The 25,263-nt window shown below is 35.5% G+C and overlaps 2 protein-coding genes across 6 annotated transcripts in view; one reads left to right on the top strand and one right to left on the bottom strand.

Moving 5' to 3' along the window:
* LRRTM3 (leucine rich repeat transmembrane neuronal 3) overlaps window positions 1-18,488 on the bottom strand; it is a gene marked incomplete at its 3' end in the record, with an annotated part of 158,164 nt that extends 139,676 nt beyond the window's left edge. Inside the window, exons 1-2 of the mRNA XM_081267912.1 lie at window positions 18,425-18,488; window positions 16,571-18,102 (exon numbers count right to left, since the gene is read on the bottom strand). Coding sequence (XP_081124038.1) covers window positions 16,571-18,102; window positions 18,425-18,428 — 1,536 coding nt within the window. The 5' untranslated portion in view covers window positions 18,429-18,488. The remainder of the gene's footprint in view (window positions 1-16,570; window positions 18,103-18,424) is intronic.
* The window catches only part of CTNNA3 (catenin alpha 3), a 1,724,633-nt gene that overhangs the window by 695,507 nt on the left and 1,003,863 nt on the right, over window positions 1-25,263 (top strand). The gene's annotated exons all lie outside the window — the stretch shown is intronic.

Genomic DNA, 25,263 nt, shown 5'->3' with positions numbered 1-25,263 from the left:
TTTATGTGGGGCAGGTTACCTATCAATGCTGGAACACCCCTTTGTCTTTGTGGTTGTCTTCCTATAGATACACATATTAGAAAGAAAATGAACTGTGTTGTATCTTATGGTTAAGCTCCATAAATCAATGACTTAGATAAATAATGCATTAATCAATTCTTCCTAAGTAGAACTCTAATCAAAAGACTTGAAAATCAGAATGAATGGGCCAGTAATCATAATATATCATATAATAAATGTACTAATGGCCTTGCTTTCTTGAAAATACAATTCCATATTTTCTCACATTTGTCTTTTACAGTGTTCTTGATCTTGATTTTTCTTAGATGTTCTCCCATTTTGTACACTGTGCTTGAAGGGAAATATCTTTGGTCAATGCGTTCAGCACAGCTTTTTAAAAACCTTCTTTGCGTAAGGCACCACATCAAACAGTGACTCAAATATCAGCTCCTCCAATCTCTCTGGTCACAGCCTACCAATGGGCCATATTTCCATAACTCCTTGAAGAGCCCCCTGACAGAAATGTATATTCCTCCACTTAATCAGCTTGACCTATTGCCAAGGACTGGAATTTTCCCTTAAGAAATAGTATATCATATTGAATTTGTATCCTGCCTAAATTTATCAGGATTTTTTCCCTAAAGGGCAAACATATTTGAACAGAGAACAACAACACAAAAGAAATGAAACCAGAGTTAGGGAGGTAGACCAAATATGTAAATTATGAAGTCCTGAACACTTTTTAGAACCATTTACTTCTGATACTTTTGATATTTTTAGCAGGAAAGAGATATAGAGAGGGAGATCAGGAAAGAGACAGGGTCAGTTGCCTGAATAACATATTTTAAAATAAAATTGTTTAGAAGAAACAGAACTATTCTCCCATCCCCCATGGGCCATCATAAAGAGATTACTTTGTAATATAGTGAAATTGTTTTAAAAACTTTAAAATAGTAAAACAGCACTGAGTGCCATGAATTTGTTTCTTAGAGTCCTTCAATGTAGAGGGACCTCAAAGCATGTCAATAAATGCAACTCTACCTCATTAGAGAGTAATCAGAGAGTAATTGGTCCTCTGTATTATAACACTTTCCTGAGGCCATACCTTGGAGAGCTAATGATTTAGGCATTAACGCCTTGGTGTGAAGTAGTTTACCCAATGGGTCTATCTACCTGCCAATCTCTTTATTCTTCTCCCTCTCTCCTTACCCTCCTCTCCCCTCCCCTCTCCCTCTCTTTTCCTTCTTCTTATTTTATTTTATGACCCCTGGAGTAGGGCTGGCTTTTCTGGGTGCTCAAGACCAGAGACAAACCACAGAGGATAAATCAGTGGGGAATTTGGGGCTGAAAACCAGGACTACTAAAAAGGATGATTACCTCATTCTTTTCCTTAGGGCTGACTCTGTAGGTGGTCAGATTTATTGCATTATATTCACTGGTACAAAAAATGAATAAAAAAGTAAAGACTGGAGGACATTTCCCCCAGCAATCCCTGTAGAATGCATGAGATAGAGGTTCATCAAAGACTTTTTAATACAGGAATCCACTCTTTAAATTACAGAATGATTGATTTTGTTGTGTGTGGGTAGGGGTAGGGGCAGAGATTACAAGGGGTTAGATGTACAACTATCCTTATGAATATCTCATAAAATCTTATAAAACAATGTTCAATCAGTAAGAGGTGAGACTCAAAATGGGGTACATACTCTATGATCCCATTTATATAAAAGTGCCACAATACTTAAAGCTACCCTATGCTATCAGACGTAACAGTAGTGGTTACCTTGGGGATGAAGCTGGTCACTGGAAGAACCAGAGGGGGTTAGAATGCTGCTAATGTTATTTCTTGATCTGGGAACAGAAGAAACCAGTGTGCTCAGTTACTCATGGAGCTATACACTAATGATATGTGTACTTTTCTCTGCATATTATATGTCAATAATAAGTTTTTGCATAAATTTTAGATACATCTTCCGCATATTAGAATATATAATAATAACCAAGTTTATATAAAAATAACTTCCACCATCCTTTCTCAACTTCCCACCATGCAGGAGAGAAATTGATCACTGTTTCCAAAGAGCAAGGAATTCACCATTTGGCTTCCATTGTTTTCCCCTTTTCTCTTAGATTTACCCAACAGACTATTCGTCTTCCCTTCTGTACAAAAAAAATACAAAGCTGCATTTGAGTAGTATGTTTAAGTTAAGTAGCTTAATGCTGTTATTTAAAAAAATCCTTTATATTATTAAGCAACATACCTAACCCTGAGGGTTTCTCAAGGCTATGTTTAGAGTTAAATGGAAGCCATTGCCAACACTGAAAAAATAAAAGAGGCTGGGAATGTAGCCTAGACAGGCTTCTTGGGAGTTGTCCTGAAAAAAAAAAAATCAGAACAGGAAAGAATATTTGAAGGTATGCCACAAATAGACCCAATATCCTTGAATGGTATAGTCAGTTTCTAATTTCAGAGTAATTTCTCTCTCACATGTGTTAAAGTGTAAAGAAACATTCTGATAAGATTTAACACTTCAAAGTCATTAACTAACTAATTAACTAATGAATCCACATAACAGTTCTAAGAGGTTTGTGTTAAATATCTACCATTTCACAGATCTTGTGTCATTTAGAAACTCTTTTAGCTCTTTTCATTTCTGCTCTTTTCAAAATCTTTAAAAAGAACTAATTATTATCATGTCTCCAGTGAAGGACACATATCAAAATTTTCTCTTGAGAAAATACAGTGCTTTCTGAAATGAATTTCCAAAACCAATCAAAAACACTTGGTGACTTTAGTAGTGATAGGACTCCAAGCTTCAAATATTACTCTTTAACCTCTATTACATTTTTTTTTGCCTTGAGGAAAAAGACCAGCTTCTGTGCCTGCACAAAATGGATGCTCAATAAATGCCCATCAGATTTTTTTTTTCTTTTGTAACTCTTCAAATAATTTGCTTTTGCATAGTTTAGCTATCATTTCAAAGACTCAATTGAGATTAAAAAGTAACTATTGTGATCTTTTATCCAATTGTCTAAATTGTTTTTACACTAGAAATGAATTGTGTCCTAAGTTATACAGGGCATTGGATGTACTAGAATGACAATAACATGTTCTCTTGAGAACTGAGTAAGGAAAGATGACATATGTCCATGTTTTATGTTAAAAAAATTAAAGAGAAAGTGGTGGGAAATCAGGAGGAGCAAGACAGACAAACTTTAGGGCAACATTTTAAAGTAGATATGAAAGATGATGGAGCCAGCTCTTCAGGTGATATTTATGAAATGAAAATGATATTGAATTATTAGAAACAGATAGTACTAATATTAAAATTTTTCTTTTGCTGCTAAGCAAAACTATCACAGAATACTACTTAATACAAGTCTATTTAAGCGTATTAACACAGGGTTTCAAGTTTCTGGTGGATCTTTTTGGATTTGATTTAACAATTGATAATTGAAGCACTACGGACATTTAATCATTACCAATAGATTGCAGAATTAACAATTTAAATGCTTAATGTGAGAATTTCCCTTGGCCATTCAATGCAACTTGCTGCAGTATAAAAATGTCTAGGGAAAGCAGAGACAACATTTATTAAGTACCTGCTGTGCCCATAAGCACATGCTATCTCAGTATGTTTTCAAAATTGCCCTGGGATGTGAAGTGCCATTTTACAGATGAGAACACTGAAGCCGTATCAGTCATGCTGCTAGGATAACTAGGCCTGCACCCCAGGCTTAACTCCAGGTTTAATTGATTCAGTTTCTGTGATCTGTCCCTTAAACCAGAAAATAAAAGTAGTCTTCCATGAATGCATTTAATTTGAATACCATTAAAACTCTACAGGTCTCATCTATCTTAAACTAGTTATGCTGATGTACTGATTAAGTAAAAACTTGGATATAAGAACTTCTTTTGTCTTTTTGCTTGCTTTCTTTCTTTTTCATGTGTCGATTTGTGGATCCCCTCTTTCAGCCACACTCAGCTCACGCAGCTTGAATTCTGGCTGGCACGGGCAGTGCGGTCAAGGCTGCAGCTGTTAGCGTCCCCTCCTCCCATGCTCATCATGAGTTCTGCAAATGAGCCCTGCAGCCTGAAATTGCATTCTGCAGTTTATTTGACAAATAGCTTTTGTGGCCTTTGATTTTTCATATCACTCATAAATTCTGGCAACAGCTGGGCTATTTGTCAGGTTCAAATTCTATATATTTGAAAGGAAAGAGTTGAAGATCCCTGCATTCAAAGTGGACTCTATTCTTAAGATTTATTTGTAAATTTTGCATCAAACTACTTTGAGAAGAACGAAGGATATTCTCGTGGAGGTGCCTAGCTGCAAATTATTTCTACCCTTATGTCATAAATCTTGATAATACGTCTTTTAAAATGTGCCTGAGAAATGTATTTGGTGTTTATAGTGCTGGATTTTAGTGAGTCAAATTGTGTTTGGGCAGTATGTTTGCCTCTTCATGTTCTGTGTGACACTGGAGTAAAATGGAGACTTGGGTCATTCAGCTGCAGGCTCTAAGAAAGTCTGTTGTAACTGTGCATTTTAATTAACTGAATCAGCTGAGGAAATGTTGTCTCTCTACTGTGGTGTAGCTGTCTGCCTTGTTAAAGTACCTCCCTGGATAAACAGAGGACTTCTATTTCTTAAACTGCCTTTCCCCCATGGTCTTTAAGAGTGTTGGGCTTTTTCTTTTTTCTTAAATTACAGGTGGAGAAGGTCTAATTAACTCTAAAATGATTCTCCAGCAAACTCAGTTGCATATTTTTTTCACAACAACTGAGCTACAGTATAGTTCCTGCAGGACACATGCTGATACTGGAATACACAGCAACATTTAGAAGCCTAAATCTATTTTGTCATATTACCAGAGATGGCATCTGCACTTGGGTTCAGTTGAAATACAAATTGAAGATCAGATAGGTTTTGTTTTTTCTTTTAAATTTATCAGTGGGCCACTGTGAGCTGAGCCAACGAAATGGGAATAATTTAACCATTGATTATTTTTTTGCACAATACACTGCTGGACCTTAAAATTGAGTTGAATATGAGGAGATGTGCTTCAAGGAGTTATGTGCAAATTTGACCTCTGGAAATGTGATTTAAGGGCATCATGCTAAAGCTATTGAACACATCCTGCCAGAAACTTGCTTCTGTAATTGGTTTTAGGTTAGTTAACCACCCTGTTCTTTTATTCAACTGTCATCAGACACTCTATGCAAACATTTTAAATCTACATTAATGCAAATTTAGAACAATGGTTTTTCATCTATTCAAACTATGTGTGGGCCCTCTACCAGAGCTAGTCCAAACAGATTCTAGTACTAAAAATAAAAGCAGAAACAAAACCCAACAACTTCTTTTACTTCTTCCTCTTTAATAGGAATGGAAGCTTTAAAAAATGAATAATTAAATAAAATGGAAAAGAACTGAAAAATATTTAATAGTCACTGGGTATCTCTTAAGTAGCAAGAGGGACATATATGTAAGGAATGAAATGGTTACTGTAGTGAAACCCTAGAATGGATAACCAAGAGAGTCGCTGAGGAATGCAGCTCTTGGAAGATTGTTAAAAGTACAATTAAATTAGCTTGGAACTTTAAATAGCAGATAAGAAAATACACTGTACGGTTCTTAGAAATTGTTATAACTATTAGTATGTCAGACTAAAGAATTTCACTACAATTTCCCTTTTACCTGTTTAAAAAATTACCTGTTTAAATAATTAGTATGCTTTTTGATGGTAAAGTTTACCATGCATGGTCCAGAGCCTGAGCAATACTTTATGGGAAAAAAATCAGATGGTCTTCAGATCTGTTCTATGTTATAAATCATAATTAAAATGCAACTTTAAAATATAGTAGGGATTATGTCATTTCTATTTTGGAAATTATACTGCAATTTGCAAAATTACAGTTTTTCACTTATAGTCCCAACCAAAGCTGTTGAATACAAACAGAAATTTTTAACTCTGTTTTTCATAAAATTATTAGAACTATCTCACTTTAATTATTGCTTTTCTAAAAGACTAAAAACCATTGGTATTTTCCTTCTAATCCAGTATGAAGGTGCATATTCAAGTTGTGTAGATTAATTTATAAATAAGAGTTTGGTAGAGAGAAAAGTTGAAAGAAAACTCAAGTACAGATAGGAGACGGAGGGAGAAATTCAGTGAAAAGGATAAAGGGAATGAATAGAACAGAGAAAAGGAAAGACTCGGCCTTGAGGAGATGCTTCAAACCCATGTGATCAAACCTGCCTTCAATATAATTGATGTTTAAGATTAAAAAAAAATGATGAGCATCATTACTTGTCAGTTTCTGAGTATTTGATGTTTGAAGGCTCCTGTACAATAGTTTCTTTGGAAATGTGTATAATTGGAAAACAAAAGACCTCTGACCTAGTCTATGAATAGGGGAAGGTAGTAAGAAGGTGAGGCCTAGGAACATATCTAAAGCAGAAACTTTGCAGAATTGGGGATAAATAAGGAGACATTCAGATGGGCAAAAAGAGATTAAGAATATATGGCTTTGCTGGCCATGATGGCACACACATGTAATCCCAGTGACTCCAGAGGCTGAAGCAGGAGGATTGCAAGTTGGAGGTCATCCTCAGTGATTAACCAAGACACTTAGCAACTTGGTGAGACTCAGTCTCAAAATGAAATTAAAAATAAAGAAAATGGTGATATAGCTCAGTGGTAAGCACCCTTCAGTTCAATCCCTAATATTAAAAATTAAAATAAATATATATATTTATTATATAAATATATGGCTTTTACAACAAAAGTTGACGTCTCACCCCCACTAACACTAAGGCATATTAATATTAAAATAATTTCTTTGTCTCACAAGCTTTCTTAGGTCTTCATCCTTTTAATATACTCCCTAAAATTTTCATAGTTTTGGTAACCATCATAGGAAAACCATTGGTAGATTATTCACAACAAAGAAGCAATTTAAATTAGAACATGATTCCCTTGAACTATATTTTTGTAAGAATAACTTTTGAAGTCACCTAAGTGATAAGTGAGAATATTGTATGTAATGGTAAAGTATATATAAAATAAAAACAAAAATGTATATATTGACTATGTAAATAAACATGAAGTTGACAGCCTTAAGTTTTCATTAAATTGGGATATTTACTTTAGATTGTTTGCAACAATAGCTTTATCATAATGACCAGAAAATAAATTCAACAAACATCTACTATGAATAAAAGACTGTGCCAATCAACACTGGGAAAAGAAGAAATGGTCTGTTTCCTCCAAAAGGGATTACAGATACATTAGTAACCCAAGCACAAGGCAGCCTGTAGTAGAGGTATGAAATAGCATAGCAAAGAGCAAAGGGCAAGATTAAGAAGACTTGAGAAGTGAGTGGAATATGAATTGGATATATGAAAGAAATGCTCAGAAATTGACAGGAGAACTTGGAAGGGAAGAAGGTATTTCTCACAGAGGAAACTGCTTGAGCAAAAGCACAGAGGTAGGAAAGTGAGAACTGGTTAGAGTTAGAACAGGGAGCATGGTATGGAAGTAAAGGTGAGGATGTCATTAGGCTTTATTGGGAGGTTTAGGACTTTGATTTGATTCTCCAGTATTAACCATGTGCCCAGATTTCCCTGAACTTATGGCAATTTGGATTCTCTTTCTTGAGTATACCAGGAATCAATTTGTCATTGTAAATGAAAATACATAGTGGAATATGATTATTAAAATATATGTGGTACTTAGAAACTTGAGATACTGAGGGGAAGAAGAAAATTACTATTATGTGCTTAACTATGTATTATGGGATTTTTATCTACATTGTCTCATTTCATCTTCATAGGATCTTTCTTATCAAATTAAATAATATGTGAAATGTGTCTAGAAAAAACATACAAGAGGTTTAATCTGCTGATTCTTTGCCCTCTTGCAACTATCATGTGATGATTTCATTATTCTACATATTCTTTTTTATGATTAAGAGGCTGGGACTCAATGTCTTCAAATTTTTAAGTCTCAGAACCAGATTTTAAAGTATGTCTTCCAGGATCCATAGCCCAAGTTCTTTATAATATACAAAGCTGTCTCTCCATGAAGGAAAAAACCAAGGAGAAATCCAGTGTATAAAGGTAATTCACTGAATACATTTTTCAAATAGAGTTTGTGGCCTGCCTTTGTTCCTTTTGGGAAGGCCCAACTTCATGCTTGAGAAAAAGTCAGAGAAATTTATGTAGGATGAACTTAGAAAGGCTTACAAAGCCACTTGTTCCCATAAGCACTTTTCCTAACCTTGTTCTCTGTTGCTCTGTTTATGCCTGCTCTGAATATGATTTTCTTACCTTTAGCTAAAGGATTTTCTCTGTCTGTAAATGTAAGTGCCCTTGCAAAGGACAATAATACCACCCTAGAATTGGGAACACACATATGGTAAAGCATAAGGAACCAAAAGAGACCCAGATATGAATGGATGGAGAGATTTCAGGGTAGATAATCCTTCTAAAGGGGGAAGAGGCATGGGAATGGGAGACTGAGAAGACAGAGGCAGAGATCCTAGACCCCACTATATTGCCCTCTAGAGATGAACCTAGTGCATCCATCCAATCACTCCTAAAACACACAACATCAGAAACCTTTGCCTATTGGAACTATGGGAAAATGAGAGGAATAGGAAACCCAATCAAGAATATGAGGGCTCCACAAAATGGATAACCACAAAAAATGGGAAGTTAGACTTTATATATGTATGATATGTCAAAATACATTCTACTGTATTTTATTTACTGTACAAATAAAAAGACAAAAAATATTATTAGGACAAAGTTGGAGGGTAAGTCAACTTTAAAGAAGTGAAACACAGGGCATACATAATTTGGACTTATTTTTAATACTAAGAAATATGTAATATGAACTTAAGACTATTTTTAAAACCTACCTTGACCTTTCTTTTTTAATTGATGATTTTGCATTTTAGCCTACTAATAAAGACCTCACACATTTCTGTATATTAGACCATAAAAAGAGTAAAGCCTATAAAAATATATGTAGATGTTTACATTTTACTACTCATTCCTCCCCATAAAAGTGCATAGGACTAAGTACATGCTAATTTTAATGGAATGAGATGGGCTGGAGTGAGTGCCACAGGCTGGGAAGAGCATTGGACCGGCAGATTAGCACTTGGCTAGGAGAGAACTGTTCTAGTACTAATTAGAGATCATTTCCTGAGGGCATTTGGAGATGTATAATTTAGGTAGAGATTTGTTGTTTGAATGGGGTGTGGATTACTTTAGGAAAACCTATAAAGAAGTGGAAAGCTGTGGGATTAATGGGTGGAACTTGTAGGAAGACTGATTCAATGTGAGAAATTTGTTCTTACATTAACAAGAAAAAACTATCTGAGCTATGAAAGATACTAAAGATTTCTTATCAAATTGTGAGATTGTATAAATCTCTGATAAATAATAAGGAATCAATTACACACAAGCACACACACGTCTAAATGGTAAATAATAAGGAATCAATTACACACAAGCACACACATATATACAAATGAGTAATAAAATATGGATAGTTAGATAAGTATTGTTTCTAGGCATAATCTACCACATGACTAGCTTGATGAAAAACACAAAAATATTTATGTAAAATGGCCTATGCAGATTGCACAGATCCTTAAATAATCTGTTTTAATCACAAATCATTGTTACCTGACCTTCTACTGGATATATTGTAATATCCAAACCAAGTATTTATACTTTTTCACTTAAAATTTTGTATAAATTGAATGAAACATTTCATAAATTGATCTGAGAGAGTTGTCAATGTTGTAACTATTTCTGTTATAATTTTAGAGAATTCTCACTGTTACAATTTAAAAAAAAAAAATCTTCATTTATTTTTACGTGGTGCTGAGGATTGAACCCAGTGCCTCACACGTGCAAGGCAGATGCTCTACCACTGAGCTACAGCCCCAGCCTGACTGATGCAATCTTATTGCAGGTTTATGAGAGTTTTTAAAGCCACTCTATTTCTTCAATATCATTATGAGATATACTACAAGTTTGTTTGTTTGTTTATTTATTTATTTATTTATTTATTTATTTATTTATTTTTGCTGTAAGTTTTTTTTTTAAGTTCTTGTGAGATTCTAGTTGATGGCATTAAAGGTTATGCTTCCTTTCTTTAGGAATTATAACAGATGAATATTAGTGTCTAGAAATACTTTTATCTATATATGAATCCACCTATTTGAAGCCATGAAGACCACCAATACATATGCCTCCACATCATAAATAAGTTTCAGCATCAAGAGTGCTGAATAAGGATTTATATTAAATTGAATTGTTTATCTCTTTGATGGCAAAATGCATTTTATACTATAGATATAGTGTGATGAAGCTTTAACAAAAAATACCTTTTCTAAATGTAATGTCTGCCATTTTATTTCATATGTGAGGCCCAAAATTTTGGATTTTATCTCTGAGAAAACAAAATTCTGTTTATTGTTTTTGACTGGTGAAATACTGTTGCATATTTACATAAAGTCCTCTATTTTTTAGGAGGTAGTTAATTAAAGTAGAAAATAATCAGCTTTAATATTTGCCATACTGGTAATTCAACTATATCTCTTTTTTCCTCCTTGATAAACAAAAGATACTGTGCAGGTATTTAGCAGGCTGTAGATTAAAAAAAAAGAGAAGGATCAGCCAGTTTTGAATTTGTTTCATGTTCTCATAGTTGTTGCAAGTATATTGAAGATATGCTTCCACTTTGAGTGAAATGATAACTTGTGTTGATTTATATGAGGAAGACTTTTTTGAGCTATAGGAAGTAGAGATATCTTTCATATAAAGAGAAAAACAATGTAAGAGTGGGAGGAAAGAAATAAAGGAAACTTTTCTCAGGAGGATCAGCAGTTCCTAAAAATAATAAGAAAGTGGAAAATTGTCAAGAAGTTATTAATTTTCATTACAAAATTTGCTGAAAAGTATAAAATAGAAACTCATTCTCCCTTCCGCCATAAAATGGATTACTATTGTGCATGAAAGTTTTGTTGTTAGAAAATATAGTTGTAAAATTGATCGTCTCTGCTTGTTGCCCAGATATTTCTGTTGTCTGTGTGTTCCTGGAATGCTTCTCACATGTACAGGAATCCTAACTCAAGAACATCCATCCATCACCACCTGAAGTTTAAACAGCATAAAATTCACAAATGTTTCTTCTCCTGAAAAAAACTAGCATTCTCTCTCTGCTTTCTTGAGATGTCATAGAAACTCAACTTTCAAAGAGAAACAGTTTGTGTCTACTTAAATTATAAGAATGTTGGAAGTACACCTGTTACTTCTTACTTGGAAATACTAGTTTACATCCAATGAAGAGAGATTTGTAATTACATGGGTCGTTTTTTTGATGAGTTAAGTATTTAATTTGCATAAGTAAAACGTTATTTATAAAAGAACACTGTTCTACTTTATGCTTTTTGAAAACTTCAGTGATTTTCAATGATTGTAATTGACAAAGTCAATAGTAGTTTCTATACTAGGAGGTCTTGAGAGGTAGGTGTGGGAGAAAAACAACAGAGAGGTAACATCATGTGATTGATATCTGAAATGTGTGCTAATCCCATACAACATGTATGGGAGCAATTACCTTTCTGTTCAATAATGATGTCATATTGTCATGTAAACAATTATATAGTAAATGTCAACAAGAAATGAAAAAAGTGATACTAGAGAGGGGACAGACAAACTTCTCCTTGATGGAAAGCCCTGGCTATACTGACCAGATTTGGGGACACCACTGGCATATGGGTTTAGTTTGAGAAGTTTTTTTCTTTGTTCTCTGGTTTATGTCCTTATATCTACCATTCACTATTGATAAAATGCAACACTCAGATAACATAAGATGGAAGAATCTGTGTCCATATGGAAACCAAAGATGAAAGACAAGTTCTAGATTCATAAATATAGGCTTCTGTAACATAGAGTTATTGATTTCTTTTTGACTCATTGTCAAAAAGATATTTAACAAGTGTCTGAGAAGTTTCAATTTAGCTCTTAATTTCTGAGGTCCATATTCTTCTACAAGACATGACCATGATTATTTTCCTTAATGAAATAGAATTACTTTTTATTTATATTTTTTCTGCAATATCTGTATTGTATTTTACCAACTATCCAAAATTACCAATGGTTTTGGCAGCTGGAAAAATTACATGGACTCTTATGATTGGGAAAACACTTTCACCTGTGTATTTTTAGAGTTAATTTTCAACAGTTATTTAATAAGCACTATTTAAGGTCCATCCATTCCATTGCTCTTGTAACATTGTCATTCACATTTACTGATATTATTTTTCATTCTCATAGTATGTTCCATCTGCCTCTGATTTTTAATGTAGGTAGCAAAGAGATCACAAGAATAGGAAGCTCCATGGTTTTGCTTCAGATCTAGTTTCTAATGAGAACCCAGAGAGAAAGAGGATAAGAGAACCCACACAGTTTCATTTCTCATGGCTCAATTTTCACTTGTCACATCTGGAACTTATTTTGTCTTAAGCTTCATGGCCTGATGCTTGTTTCTGATGCCAGTCTAACCCTCACTTTGAATAAACTATTTGAGTTCTCATCTTGGTAAATGTCAAAGGAAGGGAAGATATTCCGTGCACCTACAGCATCCTAAAAACCCTTGCCAAATTCATGAATCTGACTCTGCATTATCCTTCCCCAGAAGGAGAGCATAATTTCATTATCCATGAATCATCACCTCTTAGACTGTAACATCATTGTCAAAGAGCCTAATAGAACCAGTGTTCAGCTGGCTGCAAAGGGGGAGGGAGGAAGAAAGCACGGGGCAAAGCACGGGTCACTGGCATGGTCAGCAAACTGGAGAGTTCTAAAGCAAAAAAAGGGGAGGCCCCTCTCCCTTGATAGCTCTTATATATTCTGACCAGTAAGTAACTGATGCTGATTCTTTTAATATTAAATACTGAAATTTATTTTCCCCAACCTTAATTACAATATGTGTTTCAATGTCCTGCCAATGGATTAACACACTTAATTAAAATATCAGACTATTTTACCAATTTCGATGCATATAAACACTTTAAAATATTTCTTATCGATTTTTATTGTATAACTATTTGCTTTACATCTTTGGCACCTACTTCTAGTCCCTCAGAACCTGTTTTATGGCTTACTTCCTAGCATTACTAAAAATGTCACTAAGTAATATATATAAAAAAATTACACAATAGCTGTATTTCCCAGGAGAATGAACTAAGTGAAATTCAAATCTGATGAACAGATCAAAAGTACACATTGTAAACAACGTTTACAGAGAGATTCAGAATTAAAAGCTAAAATGTGTTTGAATGGCTGTGGTTATTCTAATCAGCCACTAGAGGTCATTGCTACTCCACAGAAATACGGTTTATTAAAACCTGTGTCTACTTAGGTAGTTGACTCACCAAATCAAGTAAAACATAGTTTAAATTCTTTGAAAAGATGTAATATTAACATCCTTGGAAAATACAAACTCATTGAAAATGAATATATCTTGCATTGGTATTGCTTAGAATACGGTAGCACTGGGCCTATTTCCTCCACGCTGCAGTACCACTGTGCATACTGAGGCTAATAAAAATGGAAAAACCCCACATGCTATTCAGAGACACTAAACTCCATTTTCTTTCTGTTTTGAATCCACTCTGCATTGATCCATCTCCGTTAAAGAGTTCAACAGGTTAGGTTGTTTCACTGTTGTCACCTGAGATAAGATATTTCATGTAAATTTGCACTAGAAAAAAATGAATATCAATTATATTTCTCTAACAGGCAGGGAGTTTCAAATACTTATGAAAATAGATTTATGGCATGTAGTACAGAAAGTGCCATGGAGTACAGGTGAGGGCAACAACTTCTGATCAGGATAATATTTGCCATCCAATTTTGTTAAATTTGACAATAGTGAAGTAATAATTGTCTAACCTACTGGATTTTTATACTTGTTCTTGGCAGATACTGAGAATTAGAGAAGCTTCATTTCTGAGTTGGGGCAGGGGGTGAGAAAGAACTTTTCCTTGTAATTTCATGTTTCAAATAAAACCATGTTTTACCTTCAAAGAAATTCTGTTTTCTTATCTAGTATATTTATAAGTAAAGTTGGGCATTAAAAAATGACCAGCCTTCAAAATGTTGGTCATTCATTTAATGTTAAATCACAATTTACATACCAAGTGGCTTTAAAATTTAGAAATACTTTTCAATACAGCAAACATTTTGTATATACTAGTAGCACCACAGAATCAATAATTTGAAAGAAGTAAAAAAATATAACTATACCTTGCCTAAACATATTTGGTATCCATCACAAATGAGGAAAAGTTCAAGTAAAAGAATAAAAATGGGCTTTTTTCCACTTTAACACTGCATTTAATTAATACAATCATCTTTAGTACAGATAAAAATGAGGCTGACCGAAGAAAATTTCTTTTTCAGATGGAATATGTATTTACTGACACTTCATAAAAAATGTAAAATTACAACTTTAGTGAAAAACATCACAGTAAGATCAGTCATCCAGTTCATATTACTGTAAGGAAGTATCTGCATTATTAATCAATTGGGAATATATGACTATTTGGGAATATATGACTAATATACTCAACAATTATTTATGGGTAAACATTGTGACTAAGATGCTTTTCTGAACTGGTATTTATTTTAAGGTTTAGCCAAACTCAAAGAACCTAGAGAAATCTATTTTGGCATTTTTTTTCTTTATTGCTTATAAAAGCATGATTTTAATAATTTTTCTTCCTTGCAATTATATTTCATGGTGATTTGCCCAGATCTTTCCTCTCATCCTATGAAAAAACCACCAAACTATATAAAAATGTTGGTAAAAATAGCCATTCACTTTTTTCTTTTTTGATGCAGCAATTCTGTTTTGAAAGAACAGGGACATGGTTAAATATGTAAGGCTTGGCGAGTCAAATTAAATGAAACAGCCTCAGTGTAGTAATTCCTAATTTTTGCTCCTATAATAAACCTGTTCATTTTGGAAGACAAAAGAGAATATAGACTAAAGATATTTTTTTCTAAGATCTCAATGGACTGTAGTTCATGTTACTTAAATACAGAGGCTATGATATTTGTGCTGCAGTCAATAAACTTTCACCAACGACATAAAAACATGCATGTAGCTTGCAGATTGCCAACAGGGTCTGTACAGAATTGTACTGATGGATGAGTTTACAATACAGATGAACACAGGGACACAATAATGTCAACAACAGCAAAGCAAAAGAGAAATATCATAGTGTTGGTCTTTTCCCCCTGAAAATTTATTTTATACATTTATTAAGGTGTTATCATAGTCCTCATTTTTAATGAGGCTGTTGGTAGAACGCATGTCTTTTGGAATATGTTCTCTTTTACACATCTGAATGAAGTGTCAGTTATTAGGGAGGACTGGTGTGTGCAGGACACATCATGAAACACTACAGGACACTCTGACAAATCCTGAACAGAAGAACAGCAAGGAGCTAATGATTCCATTAACTACATTGGGGTCTTTGAAAAAGCTGGAGAGAAATTCTGGTGAGGTCCCAGCCACAAGCACATAGCAAGATTGCTTCCCATTTGCAAATCTTATCTCTGAAAACTCCCTCATGTGAGAAGCCACGAAGAAATCTATATCCTCAAATATGCCTATTTAATTTTTTGGCTATTTAATCAACTTATTTAGGAAATACACATGTCTGTAGAAGAAACTTACAGTGAAACCTCTTGTCTGCTTTTACAGGGATGGGTTTCAGAGATAAGCCCTAAACTCTAAAACTTTGTGTTTTAATCATCTTCTCACATTTTGCAGTGACTACTTGCAGTATTTTAACCCTTCAACACTTCTCCCTTGTGCTTGCCTTATTGTAACTTAGATATCTCTGGAAACTGTTCATGGTGCTGCTTTAACCCAGCACCATCTTTTAATAGTTTACTGCAATTTTCTTTTTAAGGCAGGCATTATTTTAATGGCTCTGTCTGTCTCTAAAATGTTTCTATAATCAAGTCATCTCCTAGAATCGGTTCAGGCTCTGAGTACCTGAGATTATTCATCTTTTTCTTTGATTTGCCAACAAACTGCAAACCTTCTAGAGCTACAGATTTGATCCTCCCAGAAGGAGAATACATCAGATGTGGGAGATTACTTATGAAAGAAGTTTTTTTTTTTTCCTTCCTGAAATCAAATGCAACGTTAATGGAATCAATAAAGGGTCTTATACAATAGACATTATATTAAACCAGAGTTCAAGCTTCACATTGATTGTGGTATTTAAATTTCAATGGGTTGATTATGTATGAGAGGAAAATGACCAGTATTATGAATGCACTCAGGACAGGGAAGGACCTTGCCAGCACAGTGAGAGGGAGAGGAGAGGGGAGGGGAGGGGGGTGTACCGTGTTGCCTTTATAGTCAGTGGAGTTCAATAAAGCACCACTTATTTCCCAGCTTTTAAGAGCGTTTTTTTTTTTTTTTTTTTTTTTTTTTTTTTTATCACAATGGTTCATACCTCACACTCCCTGGAGCCTGATTTGTTATAGGTGCAGGGTCCTGTCCCGTTCAGCAGCATCTCGCTGGTTTCCGTGTTGGTGGGTTTATAATCTACATAAAATTCCTGGGTGCTGGGAGTCATTTGCTTTAGTGACTGCCTTTTCTTTTTCCTGTGCCTTCGCATGAGGGAGCGCTGCTGCAGCTGTTTCATGCTTGCAGGGTACCGCTTCCATGACACGTAGATAACGAGCAGGATGACGAGCACGGACAGGAAAAGGGCCACGCTCCCTGCGATGATTTTATGGAAAGAGATGTGCTCCGTGTCAGCATCGGTCTCTGGGCCGGGCTCTGTCGCTCCCACCGTGGGGGGCAGAGGGGGCTTGCTCTCATGCTTCGGTCTGGGGAGCTTGGGCTTAAACGTTGGTTTGGGGAGAGCCCTGGCCAGATCAAACCTCTCCGTGGTGCTTTTGCCACAGATGCTGTAGTTCTTCACTGCATCGATCACGTTTACTCCTTGCAGCTCTTTGGGACTGGCACAGATTATTGTATTCTCCCTCAGACCTTTAAAACTTTTCAGCCAGTTTACCAGGGAACAAATATTTCTGCTGCATTCCCATATATTCCCGGCAAGACTGATGTCATTGAGTGATATCCAAGAATCCAAAATCTCTTGACCAATAAATGTGAGCTTGTTGGAATCCAGGTTGAGGCGCTGCAGATTTGGGACACACTGGAAAACACTAGGTCCACTGAAAGCTTCGATCTCATTGCCTGACAGATCAAGCCTTTGTAATGAGCTCCAGGTCCAGGACATGGTCTGTCCTATGACACTGATTTTATTCCACTGCAAATAAAGGTTCTGAAGGCTCACCAACCTTGGGAAAAGGGCCAGATTGAGCTTGGAAAATTGATTGTGCTCCAGGTGAAGTTCTTTGAGTCTGATCATGCCAGCAAAGACATTTCTGGCTAAACTTCGGATCCTGTTATATCCCAGGTCCAAAAGTTCCAGGTTGCGGCAGTCTTGGAATATTCGCACAGGGATGGTTCTCAGGGAGTTAGACCTTAAGTGTAAACTGAGCAGCTTCCGCAAGCCTCGAAACTGTTCAGATCCCAGAGAATGCAGCTGATTATAGGACAGATCCAAGTTCCGTAAATTGGTCACAGGTCTGAAGGTATTGTTAAGAAAATAGGAGATTCTGTTGGAACTCAGAATCAACTCTTTGAGTCTGCGTATTCCATTAAAAGCATTCTCGTCAATATTGCTGATATGGTTATGGTCAAGGTATAGCCAGGTGAGCTGGTTAAGCCCTTTAAATTGATTATATTTAAGTTTTTGAAGGCTGTTATAGCGAAGGGACAAACCTAAGCAACCAGCAGATATACTTGAGGGTATCTCCTGTAATTTCTGAGATTCACAATATACCATTTTGCCTTCACACCTACAGCCCTTAGGGCATCCTCGTTCAGCAGAAGAAAGCATTGTCAGTAAGACAGTGGGGGCTATAACCAGTGCTACAGCTGATCCGCTCAGTAGCCTAATTACATTGAAACCTGGAAATAAAAACAACTTAGAAAAGTTATCCCCCCAAAAAAGAATTCATTTTTTTTAATCAAGCAAAAATAGGCATGTATTTTCATTTTCAGAAATTCAAATCTAGATAACAACATTTAACATTAAATATCATCTCTTGCAATTGAAAGAGATTGTGTTTTTTGTTTTAAATAGTTAAGCAAGAAATGTGTCCACTAAGCAATTGAATCTTTAGTCTTAGAGCAGAACAAGGTAATCTCTAACATAATTAAGACAGAATTATTACATATACTAGAGGATTTTTTTTTTAAAGAAGGAAAGAAGAAAAATGACAAAACATACCCATCCTTTGTATTGTTCAAAGGTCGTCCTTAGGTCCTTTGCTTTGGCTTAGGGGGCCACTTGCATGACAGCCCCTGTCAGCTGCACTGTAGTGAGTCAGGGCTCGCTGACACCCAGGAAGAAAAATTGGACCCCTTGGGAGATGGACCGATTTTGGAACATAATTCTTTGCCAGCCACGCAGAACACTCCAAGAACAAATAAATCCCAACACCGCATTCGCAGCAAAACATCAAAATCTTCCTAGGTAATAGGATCTTCATGGATATTACGTTTTTGCATCTTTACAGTTTTTTTTTTTTCTCTTGGGGGGGGGGGTTACAGAACTGGCTTCTACAATTTCTTCTTATCAGAAAGCTTGATGTATTCCTCCAGGCAACGTGGGGCTACCTGAGCTGCCACATCTGTATTCCATAGCCCAGCAGTTCCCGTGGTGAGCACCCAGTTCAGCCACAGAGCTATGAAGGAGCCCACAAGGCAGGAGAGCCCCGTACAGCGCACACGCTCAGCTCACTTCTGCAGACTGTCATTCTGAAGGCTGCTCGGACTGTTGCTTTGGTTTCAGTGAATGCAGTCTTATGTAAAGCTGCCCCCAGTGGTGAAGAACATTATGGGCATGTGCAGAAATGTCTCTCTTTTATCTTGCAAATGAGCAGGCTCTCTGCTGGAAAATGAATGATTCTTTTGGGTGGCTCAATAAGAACTGAATGGTCACCATAATCAATAACTAGCAACATTTTCTGTGATTTCCAAGTCTTGTTTTACAATTTGGCAACATCTTTATTGTCTGCGTCTGCTTAATCACTAAACATGTGCAGCCCAGAGTTTTTCTGAGCTTGACATTAAGTTCACAGACCGAATGTCAATTTTTCTTAACCTCAACATAGGCTTTGAACTGAAATTTATAAAATGAATTATTGAGCTTTTCACAGAGCAACATTAACTGCATGCCCACTTGACCTCTTGGAGTCACAGTGATTATGTTATGCAAGGTGTCTCAGGATGCTAAAACACATGCATTTTGAAACAGAGGAGATGACTAGTGACATATGAATTAATGAATCAAATGGCCTTTCTGGTTTTCCCTACAAAAGACTGGTTTAATGGCTTATAGTTTTGTTTGTTGTTTTTGTTGCTGTGATATTTTTAATTAAAAGAAAAATGAACCATGTTTATTGCTAATATAAGAATCAAGATTTCATTTGGCTCATAGTTTATTGATGCTGCTATTTATTACACTTATAATATTTATTGAATACATTCTAAGTATCTTAAATTGGCCATCTTACTTGTTCTTTCAACATTGTATGATGTAGGTCCCATTATAACCTTCATTTGGAAGGTGAAGAAACTAGGACTTGAAGAGGTCACTTGCTCAAGGCCTTAAAGCGAGCAAATGGTACAGCTGAAATTCAGAATCAAGTTAGTCTTATGCTTGATTCACTAGCCACTAGATGATCCTGTTCATCAACATTGTTATGGTCATTTTAGAACATGAATCAAGTGAAAATAAGACAGAATAGTGGGGACAAGGAAATTGTAATCAGCATTCTTGTTTCCTAGAAAGGACTATGTAAACTTCTTTGGTCTGAGGTTCCTAAAAACATATTATAAAAACTAAGGAGGAACAGGTTAGTCTATTGATTAATTAGAGTACAGATTTTGGCACTAAGATTCTAATCCTGATTACAGTTTATCAGCCATATAAATCTAAACAGACTATTTATATTCTCAATGTCTCAGTTTTTCATCTGTAAAATGGGCATGGTAACCAAATCACAATTCATAGACAAGTTTTGAAGATCAAGTCACCTAAATATGTGTATAATACTTAGAACAGAGTTTAAGCACATAAAAATCCTGTGATAACTATTTCACAAATACTAACCTTATTGTAGTTTTTGGCATTGCATATTGTTTAGTATTAAATATCAACTATACTGACAGTCATCAACTCACAAAGAACTACTTTAGCAAATATTGTTTATATTGTATACAATAGATTTCCAAGAATCAGTGTCTTGCTTTTGATGAGAAAAATTCCCATGCCTCTGACATCTCTAATGTTAAAATGAATCTTTTGGGTCTATGGATCATAAGTAATAATTAATGTTTGAACCTTTTCTATTCAAAAGCAGGACGTGGTTAACATCTGTTCCATACTGATAACAATTTTAGTTAAAAATAAATGGTATTTTATAAAAAGGTTGCTTTGTAGTCTATTTTAGGTGAATTGGCTGGAAGCCAATTAGGGGAGCTTTCATTTTCTCCAAAGATGAGAAGTTTGATAAAGGGTAGTCATGATAACCAAAAGGGGAGCTATAGATGTAGACAAGTGAAAACTGCAATTCCTCAGGTAGTACGCTATTAATAGGTCGGTAGTCTCAAATGCATCTAAAGCACCCGGAGAGCTTGTTGAAACAGATTTTCCAATCTGTTCCCTAAGATTCTGATTAAGGAAAATAAAAGAGGTTTTTTTTTTTTTTTTTTTTTTGGTTTTTTTTTTTTAAATCAACAATCTTCGAGGGACAAGTAGGTTTAAGAAACTTACTGCAAAGAAAAGATTAAAAATAATAAGTTTTCTCCTAGTAGGAAGAGAGGGTATACAAACTCACGATACTCAAGTGTAAGTACCACAAGGACAAAAACACCTTTTCTACTTCATTTTCTCTAATACTCACAGCAGCACTTGGCACATCATAGATGTTCAATAGATATTTGTCAAATATGTACATTATTATGTGGGAGTTTCCAAGTTCAAGAGATGTACTTTAAACTAGTAATGTAATATTAATCTTACATACATGTTACTGAGCCCAGTAGATTTCCTTCACTGGTGAAATTGGAAACAGTTTTGGAGAAAATAAAAAGATGTGTGTGAAAGTCAAGAAACTCTGAAGTTTTTTTCTCAGCAAGAGAAACAATAAGAGAGGTAAATAGAGAGCCTACATCCTGGGAACAAATTTTTACCCCTCACACTTCAGATAGAGCCCTAATATCCAGAGTATACAAAGAACTCAAAAAATTAGACAATAAGATAACAAATAACCCAATCAACAAATGGGCCAAGGACCTGAACAGACACTTCACAGAGGAGGACATACAATAAATCAACAAGTACATGAAAAAATGCTCACCATCTCTAGCAGTCAGAGAAATGCAAATCAAAACCACCCTGAGATACCATCTCACTCCAGTAAGATTGGCAGCCATTAAGAAGTCAAACAACAATAAGTGTTGGCGAGGATGTGGGGAAAATGTACACTTCTACTTTGCTGGTGGAACTGCAAATTGGTGAGGCCAATTTGGAAAGCAGTATGGAGATTCCTGGGAAAGCTGGGAATGGATCCACCATTTGACCCAGCTATTGCCCTTCTCGGACTATTCCCTGAGGATCTTAAAAGAGCGTACTATAGGGATACTGCCACATCAATGATCATAGTGGCACAATTCACAATAGCTAGACTGTGGAACCAACCTAGATGCCCTTCAATAGATGAATGGATAAAAAAAATGTGGCATCTATACACAATGGAGTATTATGCAGCTCTAAAAAATGACAAAATCATGGAATTTGCAGGGAAATGGATGGCATTAGAGCAGATTATGCTAGGCGAAGCTAGCCAATCCTTAAAAAACAAATGCCTAATGTCTTCTTTGATATAAAGAGAGCAACTAAGAACAGAACAGGGAGGAAGAGCATGAGGAAAAGATTAACATTAAACAGAGACGAGTGGGGGGAGAGAAAGGGAGAGAGAAGGGAAAGCATATGGAAATGGTAGAAGACCCTCAACGTTACACAAAATTACATATAAGAGGTTGTGAGGGGAAAGTGGGGGGAAACAAGGGAGAGAATTGAACAACAGCAGATGAGGTAGAGAGGGAAGATGGGAGGGGAAGGGAGGGGGGATAGTAGAGGATAGGAAAGGTAGCAGAATACAACAGTCACTAATATGCCATTATGTAAAAATGCGAGTGTGTAACCGATGTGATTCTGCAATTTGTATTTGGGGTAAAAATGGGAGTTCATAACCCACTTGAGTCAAATGCATGAAAGATGATATATCATGAGCTTTGTAATGTTTTGAACAACCAATTTAAAAAAAAAGAAACTCTGAAGTGCTAAAACTTAGAAGATTAGCAGGTGACCTTCACTTTCCTTGGAAACATATCTTTATAGTTAAACCATAAATTTCATGGAAACAGTAACTATGCCTTTGACTATTCTATGGCACAGTGCAGAAGGGTAATGTTGAGCCTCTATCATCGAACTACCAAATAGGGCTTCACAACTTATTTCTTTCAGAGAAGACTAAAGGAAATCATATTTATTTTTAAGTTCTCTGTAATATTTTGGGTTCTTTAAAGACGGATTTTTCTCCTTACTCTCCTTGCTTCTCAATGAGAAGCAGTCACTGAGACATGTGTCTTGTCTAATAGCTGCCGAGGGCCATGCTAGGATGGCCGGAGGACCCCTTAACATTGTACTTATTGTTCATTGTACCTTCTAGTGGTAAGAGTATAGAGGAGTCCCTAAGAATGTATTTCTCTTACTTTGCTTTTTCTGGGACAAACCTTCTTGAATTACTTATGGTAAATAACATTCTCTATTGTGTTATACACTTTGCTTAGTTTTTGGGCATTTGTCTGGTACCTTGACTCCTAATCTTGTCTTGCTTCATAGTTTTTACTTCAGACTCACCCTTTTGGTCTTATAATTGATATTGCCTCTTAATATTGAACTGGTCTTTGTCTTGACAATTATCAGTCGCCATTCTTGGGTTGGGTTGGCTCTAGGCACTTTGTTTGACCCTGCCTTGGTGCTAATCCTGAAGTGGGCATCAGACCTATCAGGTCTGTCCAGGTTCAAACTAACAAAGTGCCTGAAGATATTATCAATGAGGCTAGTAGAGAAATCCAAAAATGAAATGACACAATTCTAAGCCATACTAAATACTTAAAGCTGCAGAAATTACTCCAAAGATCTAAAGTAGTCTCTCAAAAGAAAGAAAGAAAAAAAAAATCTAACCCAAAATAACTCATGTTCTAAAAGAGTTAAGTAATTTTCTAGTATGATTTTTAAAGTTTATCTTCCTTTTATTTGTTGACTACAGTAAGCTGATTATTTCTGTCTTGCCTTTCAACAGAAGCAAAAATATACTATGTATTTGACAACTTCTTTTGCACTTAACATCACATATAGAGGAAAACCATAAACTACCTGACAAGTTAAATTTCCCCAGTGAATCTAGGGCCTTAATGATTTATACAATCATAAAACATAGATAGCATCAAAGCTGGATGCAGTGGGCCGGTGGTGGTGCATGCCTGTAATCTTAGCTGTTTGGGAGGCTGAGGAAGGAGGATGGTAAGTTCACAGCCAGCCTCAGCAACTTAGTGAGGTTCTAAGCAACTTAGTAAGACCCTGTCTCTACATAAAATATAACAAAGGGCTGGGGATGTGGCTCATTAATTAAGCACCTCTGGATTCAATCCCTGGTATCCAAAAATGAAAAAAATCTGGATGCAGTGGCACATACACGTACAGTTGTAATCCCAGGTACTCAGGAGGTTGATGAAGGAGGATTGCAAATTTGAGGCCAATCTCAGTATTTAGCAAGACTCTGTCTCAAAAAACTAAAAACAAAACAATTAAAAATACATGGTATCCTCTATCTAAACACGTTTTTATTACACTTATAGTACTATTTTGAATAGCTAAAATATTGTGTTTAGATTGGATAAGTCTAAATAAGTATATAATCCTAAATTTCAATCTATTATGAAATCAAATTGCCAAATATAAAGTTAAAAAATGGGATAAAAATGGAATATACTGATATCTTCTGTGGATGGCCTCAGAGATTTCATCTACTTAACAGATATATAATCTGAATACCCATTATGTACTAGACATTATTCCAAACATTTGAAATACATCAGTGTATAAAATTAAGGTCTATGCTAGGTTGGGGATGTAGCTCAGTGGTAGAGTGCTTGCCTAGGGGTTTGATCTCCAGAACCACAAATAAGTAAATAAAATTAAGTTCTATACTTTTGTAAAACTGACATTCTAAATCAGTAAAATACACAATAAAAATTTAAAAATTGTATATTAATGGGAAGTATATACCATTGGGTAAAAAGAATTAGATTGAGAGTATAAGAAAAGGTAGGTGGATTTATAAATAGAATGGTTAGCTCCAATAAGAAAGTGACTTAAGGTAGGCAAGATAGCACATGCCTGTAATCCCAGCAGCTTGAGATGCTGAGGCAGGAGGATTTCAAGTTCAAAGCCAGCCTCAGCAAGGGCAAGGCAACTTGGTGAGACTCTGTCTCTAATTAAAATACAAAATAGGACTGGGGATGTGGCTCAGTGGTTGAGTGCCCCTGAGTTCAATCTCTGGTAACCGCCCACCCCTCCACACACCCCCCACCCACCAAGAAAAATAAAGTGACTAAAGCAAATTCTTGAAGGAGATGAGCTTGTTAGACTTAAATTATATATGGAATGGGCATGCAAAGTCCTAAGTTGTAAACAAATCACCTGTTCAATTAATAACAGGAAGGTTAGTGAGTCTCACTAGACTGGAGAGAGCAAGCAGTAGAGTAATTAGAGATGAATTCAGAGCAGTCTTAGGTATCAGGTCATGGAGGTCTTTTTATGCCATTGTAAGAATATTGACTTTATTCTGGAGAAAATGGGTAGACAATTTGAGATTTTGTGCAGAATAAAGATGTAATCAAGTTTATCTATTAAAATGATCACTGCTATGAATGGAATATTTTCATTCTTCCCAAATTCATATATTAAAGCCCTAATTTCCAATGTGATGGTAT

Source organism: Spermophilus citellus (assembly GCF_964194105.1).
Source record: "Spermophilus citellus genome assembly, chromosome: 15".
NCBI classification, from domain to species: Eukaryota; Metazoa; Chordata; class Mammalia; order Rodentia; family Sciuridae; genus Spermophilus; species Spermophilus citellus.
This window is presented reverse-complemented; position numbering and strand designations above follow the sequence as displayed.